At 51.9% G+C, this 7996-nt stretch overlaps 1 protein-coding gene across 1 annotated transcript in view; it reads right to left on the bottom strand.

The window, feature by feature from the left end:
* Positions 1-6239, bottom strand: part of LOC104527172 (proprotein convertase subtilisin/kexin type 6) — a gene marked incomplete at its 5' end in the record, with an annotated part of 24593 nt that extends 18354 nt beyond the window's left edge. The window contains 5 exon segments of the mRNA XM_029085696.1: positions 266-438; positions 3821-3909; positions 4689-4765; positions 5326-5469; positions 6075-6239. Coding sequence (XP_028941529.1) covers positions 266-438; positions 3821-3909; positions 4689-4765; positions 5326-5469; positions 6075-6239 — 648 coding nt within the window.
* Positions 6240-7996: the final 1757 nt, after the last annotated feature.

Consider the following 7996-nt stretch of genomic DNA (forward strand, 5'->3'; position numbering starts at 1 on the left):
TGCCAAAGGGTCCTGCCGGGGCCACGCCATCACCAGGCACCTCCCGCCGTCACCGCCCTCAGCCGCAAAATCCACCGGAGCTCTTAGGGACGCCGGGGAAAACTAGGAAAAATTAGAGATGATTCGCCTCCCTCCCCTCCCCATGCCTAGCGTTGGCATCGCCGCGGGGGGCCGAGCCGCCCGTCCCCGCGCCGGACCCCGGCACGCGTTCCCCACGGGGCAGGAGGAGGAGGGCGAGCGCGTCTGGGCGCTACGGGATCCACACCTTTTTAATGCCATGCTCAAAAGCCTGCTTGGCCAATAGACCAGGTCCATCAACTGTCTTCCCATCATCATCTGGCCCCCAGCTCGCGCTGTAAATGTCAATGTAATCGGGTCTGATGCCAAGCGACTTCGCTTCAACAACATCTGTTACATCGCCATCTAACATACGAATGCCTAAAAGCACAAAAACATCAGACATTAGGGCTGAATGGTTTGGATGAAAGTGTGAGGATTGCAATCAAAGGGCTTTGTTAACGGCAGCCGTGCCGGGAATAGCTTCAACCCACGGCCCCCGCGCGCTAACGAGCCCGGCAGCGGGAAGCTGGGGAGCTATTTTGGGAAGTTCATTGTGTTGTTGGCTTAGAATCCCAGACTGGTTTGGGTTGGAAGGGACCTTAAAGATCATCCAGTTCCAACCCCCCTGCCAGCAGCAGGGACACCTTCCACTAGACCAGGTTGCTCAAAGCCTCATCCAACCTGGCCTTGAACACTTCTAGGGAGGATCAGCCACAGCTTCTCTGGCCAACCTGGGACACTGTCTCACCACCCTCACAGTGAAGTGGCTTCATGGCAAGTGATGGAGAGGGGGGAGGTTAAAATTCACTTCTCCTCCATCAGCAGGATCAGGCAGCAGGAGCGGTGCTGCACTTCCCGGCGGCAAAATCCCTCTGCTAAAAAGCTATTTTTCCCCTTTTAATTAATTAACTAACTCATTTCACCTGGAAGACACCAGTGTTTGCCGAACACTCACAGCCCCCCAGCTTTGGGCATGCTATCAGGATGAACCCTCTACCCACAAGTGGGGACAGCTGTGAGTGTCCCCGAACCCCACTGCTGATGCCAGTGGTGCCCGGGAGGGGAAGAAGCCCCAGGAGAAGAAGCCTCAGGAGAAGACCCGGGAGAAGAAGCCCCAGGCTGCAGTTTTCCCTGCCAAAATCAGAACCAGAACCCCAACCCGTGACGAGCTGACACTGCTGCCTGGGATAACCTCACTCACTTCCAGCCAGGAATGCTGGCAGGCTCTGGCCACAGCGGTTTGCAGGCAGAGCCCATCAGTTCTCACCAGGAAAGCCACACATCCCCAGCATCAACCCGCTGCAAGATGAGGGTTACCACCTCCACCACTCCCCAACACCCTTTCCCTGCCGAATTTCCCCCTCCACAGGGCAGGAAGGGGGTGCCTGGCACCCCAAAGAGCTGCCCAGAAACAGCCCTTGTAGGAAAAGAGGTGCTGGAAATTCCAGCATCGTATATTGCCAACCAGGGAGAGTCTGGTTTATAAAACAGCACTTCCCTTTCCACACGTATTTTTTTCTTAAAGCAAACAAATGTAGGCAGATGTCATTACAGCTGCAGCTGTGTTCTGGACACCAGTCAACTCAAATATCTCTTTTTGACGTTGTCCCCTACCAGCCAAAAACAAGCTTAGAAACACAAAATGAGGGAGCAGAGCAGTTCCTAAAAACTTCCTCTCCATGTTCACAAGAAAACACAAGGAGAAGGGGTGAAAAGCTGAGCCTGGTGTCTGAATCACGCTCGGCTGCAGCACAGCAAGCAAAACCAGCCAAGGGATGGGGTTTTGTGCTTCCTAAATGTGGGCATGTTCATCAACAAGCCCAAAGTCAGCTCAAAGTCGACCCAAAACAACCCAAAGCCAACCCAAAGCCAATGCAAAGCCAACCCAAAGTCAATGCAAAGCCAACCCAAAACAACCCAAAGCCAACCCAGCGTCAACCCAGAGTCAACGCAAAGCCAACCCAAAGCCAACCCAGAGTCAGCCCAGAGCCAACCACCCATGATGTGGGCACCCCTGGTTAAATAATGGAGTGGGCAGAAGGGAATTGGGAAGGATGCTGTGAAATAAACGAGCTCTTTGCCACGTAGGGAGCAACACCAGCCTTTGAAGTAAGCATTTGAGAAGGGGAAGGAGGAGGAGGAATGGTAGGAGCCCAGTTTGTGTCCTGAGCAGCAATGTATTTTTGCCCAGAGCAAATGAAAAGCAATGCAAGAGCGCTGAAGAGCAGCCAGTGAAATTAGATGGTAGCTCTCCGAGTGTGACAAATAGGCTTCCCCAACAAGTTGTGCTCATTAATCGCTGCTTGATTTGCGTAATCCATCTAAAATCACTCTCGCTGCAGCTATAGCATATTTTCCTCCACGATCCCAGACTTGATATAGCTACAGACTTTATTTTTTCCCCCTTTTGCCTGTTTACATTGTGGGAAGTCCACGGCCTGTGCCAGGCACCTCGCATCGCTCAACGCCTCCCCAGCACACCCCCAAGGCAAGGCACTCGTTAAAGGAAGCAAATTAAAATGGGATCCATAGGTTGGGATCCATAAATCGTCATGAAGTCAACAAGTAACGCTCGTCTCCACAGCTGCTGCAGAGAAACGGGCTCCAAAAGGAGCGTGAAGGCAACAGCCTGATCCTGCAAGGTGCAAAACTGCCTTCAACTCTCCAGGAGCTGCTTGGTGCATCCATGGAGCTCAGATCAGGGGCAATGAGCCATCCCACACATGGGGGGCACAGGGCACGGGATGGGGACATGCCACAGCCTTTTCCTGGCACAGGGACACCCCCCTGGCACCCCGCTGCTCCACGCCCTGGTGCAGACACAACCCTAATGAAAACAGCTTCTCACATGGTCGGGATGAACAAGCCAAGACAAGGAGTTAAACCCCGAATCCACCCATGGGTGCCTGGGTCTGTGCACCCCATGGTGAGGTCTCCCAGCGTGGGGTGGAAGGAGGGGTTGCAGTAAGAGCCCCTCTCCCATTCCAGCCATGCCAGGGTCCCCACGAGGAGCCAACTCCAGATGTTTGTCCCCTGCACGGTCCCACCAGCCACACGGATGGGGTGACGCGCTCCCACCCCAGTATCTCCCCAGCAGTTGCTATACCAAGCCCAGAGCAGCCCCAGCTCAAACCAGCCTCCAAAACCAGTTGGGCTCATGGGAATGAGCTCTGTGGTGCTAACAACCACCAGGATCCAATTTGGGGTTAAAGATTCACTTGCTTCCTGTGAATCATGTTATTTGAGGGACTTTGCAAAGGTCCCCCCACCCCGTGCAGCCCCGGCACTCCACCTCCTTGGCACTTTCCCCACAAGGGTATTTTGGGGGTCCCTCCAGACCCCCAGCTCCAAGTGTCTCATTTACAGACATTGTCCTCAAAAATGAGTGATTTGGGCTCTGAAGCTAAACTGGCACCACCAACCATAGCAAACGTGGCCACCCCAAAAAGGACATGCCCCCGCAAGAGCAACTGTGGGCTTTTGTGGACCATATCCTCAACCCACATGCATCCTCACGGTAAGGATGCAGCCCAAGTAGAAGGTCTCCTACACCCCATATCACCCAACATCCCCCAAACCCCACATATCACCCATCCTCCCCCACATCCTCCCAGGACTACTGGTATTGGGGCACCAAGGAGGAAGACTCTCTCCTGGCAATATTTTGGGGAACAGCATCCCACCACCCACCCCAGGAGCCCACCAGCACGGCGAGGGTGGCCACAGTCCCTTGTGGGGACAGCGAAGGTGCCAGCCTCACCTCCGATGCGTGCGTTGTAGGCGATGCCCACGATACAGTACGAGTTGTTGGCCGCCGCCGCCACTTCCCCCGCGCAGCGAGTGCCGTGCCTGAAATGAGAAATCCTTCATCAGCTGATGTCCTGGGGGGGAAGGATCCCTCTGGTCACCTCCCACCCAGCACCCAAAAAACAGCCCCAAGGCTGGAGTGGTGAAAGAAAGTGCCCCAAGAGCTGGAGAGCCCTTGTCCAAAGTGCACATCAAAGGCTGGGGCGTGAAGGAAACCAATGCAAAAAGCAATTTGTTCTTTGCTTTTTGCACCTGGATGCAATTTGCTTTTTGCCTCTTGCACCTAAATACAAATAAATACAAAAAATAAATACAAAAACCTAAATTTGGTTTTTGTGTCTTGCACTTAGTTGCAATTTACTCCCTGAATTTTGCACCTCAACGCAATTTGCTCTTTGCATTTTGCACCTACGTGGAATTTGCTCTTTGTGTCTCGCACCTAAATACGATTTATTCGTGACTTTTTGCACCTACGTGGAATTCACTCTTTGTGGCTTGCACCTCAACACAATTTATTCTTTACTTTTTGCACTTAAAACACACCCTGCTCTTTGCATCCCCGTTTCCTTTCCGCACGCGTCACCGTGTGCCCGTCCCACTTGAACTAAAGCCCAAAAATCCTGTCCAGGTTTTGACATCAAAGATTTGCATTAAATGCAACGACTTCGTGAAAACCCCTAAGGCAGCGTCCTCCACAGCACTGGGGCTGGGGAAAGGCCACCAACCTGGAAGACACCCCAAGGTGGGGACACCCAACCCTGGGGATCCCCCACACACGCAGCCACTGGTTCCACAGCAATTACCAAATTACCATCACCTACTTATTCTCGTTGCTGGCATCGTAGCGTGGAGTCGGGTCGTGATCGTTCCCGTTGACATCATAACTGGCAAGAGGGTCCTGAAAACACATTGCTGATGTCAGATTTGTCACGTACCACCACAGCGTAGGACAAAGTGGCCCTGGCAGTGGCACGGTGGCCAACGGAGCCCAGCCCAGCAGAAAATGCCATTTTCCCCTTTAGTTTCTAACTTCTTTGCTCAGGATAAATAGTTTTTGGGCTGCAGTCCAGCGTGTTTCCCAGGGGAAACATCCTGCTACCATGGGGATAGCTTCTCTGAACCCCAAATCCTGTTGGGTCTGGCACCATCCCCCCTGCACTGCAGCCATTCAGGGGCTGAAGGGGTTCATGCGGGTTTTTGGCTCTGCCTGGGTGAGCTGGAGGGAGGTGGCCGCTTCCCAGGCAGCTGCAAAGGGAGTTTCCCCCAAATCCTTGTCTAAAAACCTCATTTCCTTCCTAAAAAAAATCTCATTTTTTTAAAAAAAACCCACATTTTCTTCTAATTTGACAATGCAGAGGTGTAAGCAGTGTTTATACACCAAAATTCTCCATAAATCAATTGACCATGAGGAGCAGACCCAGCCCATCCATCCCCCAGCCCATCCATCCCCCAGCTCACATAGTTTTGCAGGAGGTCGGGGTGGTTCCTCTCTATGCCATCATCCAGGATGGTGACCACCACATTTTTGCCGGTGTAGCCCCTCTGCCAGGCTGCCAGGACGTTCATCTCCGACCTGCAGCGACTGCTTCTATCACCACAGTGCTACAGGGAGAAACACAGCTGCAAAAAAAGGGGCTGCAACACCATTTCAACCCATTTAAACCCATTTAATCAACCAGAAAATATATTTCCATCCCACTCCTTGCCATATAACTCATAGATTTGTTATAATTTTACTCCATTGATCAAAGCCATCCAGCAGCAGTTAACCCAAGCAACGCTATCTCCCTATTCTTCTTTTCCTCTTCCATTTCAAATACTGCGGGCTCTTCAGTTTTGAAGTGTTCATTTCCTTTTCACACTTAATTTTCAATGAATTTCCCTGTCAAATACGGATCGATGAAGCAGGCAGGAGAAAAAATGATCTTGTAAATAGATGGTTGGAGCTCTTGGATGGGTAAAGTGCATCAGTGCCGCTCCCAAGCCTTTGAGGAGCTGCTAATGACGGTGAAACACTTAAAATGAGACTCTCCCGTGTATTAATTTATAATTTTAAAATCCTGATGCCAAGCATGTTTGCTGATATTAAGATGTTTCATTACTGGTTGGGCTAAGCAAAGATAGATGACGCATTTGATTAAAAATAAATGAACCCCCCCTGGTAAAGCAGCAGGTTCCTGGCGGGGTGGTGGAGAGGAGATACCCACCAGGTACCACATGTTGGGCCACACCGGGTCGTTGAAGGGCAGAGCGTGTGGATCACCCCGGACCTGCCTCTTCACCCGTCGCTTCACCTCCTGCTGCTGCAGCCAGTCCACCTGCAAGTAGAGCTGGGGGTCAGCAGCACCCACGGGCACAGAGCATGATATTGCCTGTGGGCACAGAACCCGGAATCACCCGTGGGCAAGAGCCCAACATCACTTGTGGGCACAGAGGATGATATTGCCCATGGGCAGAGAGCCTGGAATCACCCGTGGGCACAGAGCCCAGCATCGTCCACAGGCACACAGCCCAGCATCACCCATGGGCACAGAGCCTGGAATTACCCACAGGCATAGAGCCCAGAATCGCCCACGGGCACAGAGCCTGGAATCACCAGAGAGTGCAGAACTCAGCATCGCCCATGGGCACAAAGCCCAGCATCACCTGTGGGCACAGGGACCAATGTCACTTGTGGGCACAGAGCCTGGCATTGCCCACCAAACCAGGGTTCAGGATACAGCAGTGATGGGAACTGCATCCTGGACACACCCCAGCATCACCCCACGCTCCAGCAGACCCCCAGATCCATTGGCAGGGCTGTTGTGGAGACAGCAGCTCCATTATGGGGGAATGAAGGACGGACAGACAGACAGGGCAAGCTCAGCTCTTTGTGCTCATCAAGCCAGGGACCAGATTCCTCTCCTGGTGCAGAAAAACCCTGGAATATAAATAACATCACCTTCGAGCGCGTAACTCAGCCCTGAAATCCAAAGGCTGGAGACCAACCACATAGTTAAGAGTTGAGTCAAAATGTTGGAGAAGACTCAGGTGTTTGGCTTAATTTTGGGGCTGATTCTTCTCCCCCAGCAGGGAGGCAGCAGCAGCAGCAGCTCAGCCCTGAGACATCCCCACCAGCTCTGGAGCTGCTCAGCCTTGGGAGCTCCTCTCCTCCTGATGAAATAACAAAAGCGGAGGCTTTACCCAAGCACAACACGTGTTTCCCAAAGGCACAGATGACCACGCACGGCCACAGCAGCTCCCAGGGGATGCAGCCAGCTCGGGAGAGGCTTTTTTGGCACCAGCCACAGGCAAGACGACCTTGGGGCCGACCACTCTGACATTTGTTTGCTTTTCAGCAGGGCACGACATGACACGGAGAGATCAAACGGGAAACGAGCCGGAAAAGGCCGGGATTGGGAAACGCCGGTGTTTGCCCGCGCGCCGCAGCGGGAGCTGCTCAAGGTGCCGGTTTGGGATCAGCCCCATCCCATCCCTGGCAAGTGTTTCACCCCCCCAGACCCTTTATTGCCCACAAACAGGGTTCTCCTGCCCAAGTTGAATAAACCTGAAATTCAGGTTTATTAAAAATAGATTGTAAAACTAATTTTTATGCATGTTCATGGTGGGAGGAGAAGGGAGGCACCGGGTGATGAGCTGGAGGGTTCTACATCACATCTCTCCTCACTGGAGATGTTCTTCCCAACTGCTCAGGGGTCTTCTGGGAATGGCAGAGCTGCTCATGGCGATGTCTCTATTCTTGTCACTACAGTTTTGTCATTAAAAGACTAAATATCCAGAATGCCAAGTGTTCGTTGGGCTTATTTATGGGAAAACTGGTGGCTGAGTTCCTCTTGTAGGGTTTTCAGTTCCCCAACTCAGATGCCCAGTGATGGAGATGAGTTTCTGATACATGCAGCTCCCCAGCCAACAGTTTCCAGCCTAAAGCTTGATTTTTAAACATCTACATTTAAAAAAATAAATGTTGAAAGGAAAAAAAAAAAAAAAAATATATATTTCATAGAAAAATGAGTTTCCATGCTGCCTTGGCTGACGACAGCATGCTGCTTTGCTTATATGATGACAAATTTAAGTGTGGAAACAAAAATGCAACTTCATGGTCTAGTTAAAAAAATATATATATAAATAA

The sequence above is a fragment of the Antrostomus carolinensis genome, unplaced genomic scaffold, assembly GCF_000700745.2.
Source record: "Antrostomus carolinensis isolate BGI_N321 unplaced genomic scaffold, ASM70074v2 scaffold26400, whole genome shotgun sequence".
NCBI classification, from domain to species: domain Eukaryota; kingdom Metazoa; phylum Chordata; class Aves; order Caprimulgiformes; family Caprimulgidae; genus Antrostomus; species Antrostomus carolinensis.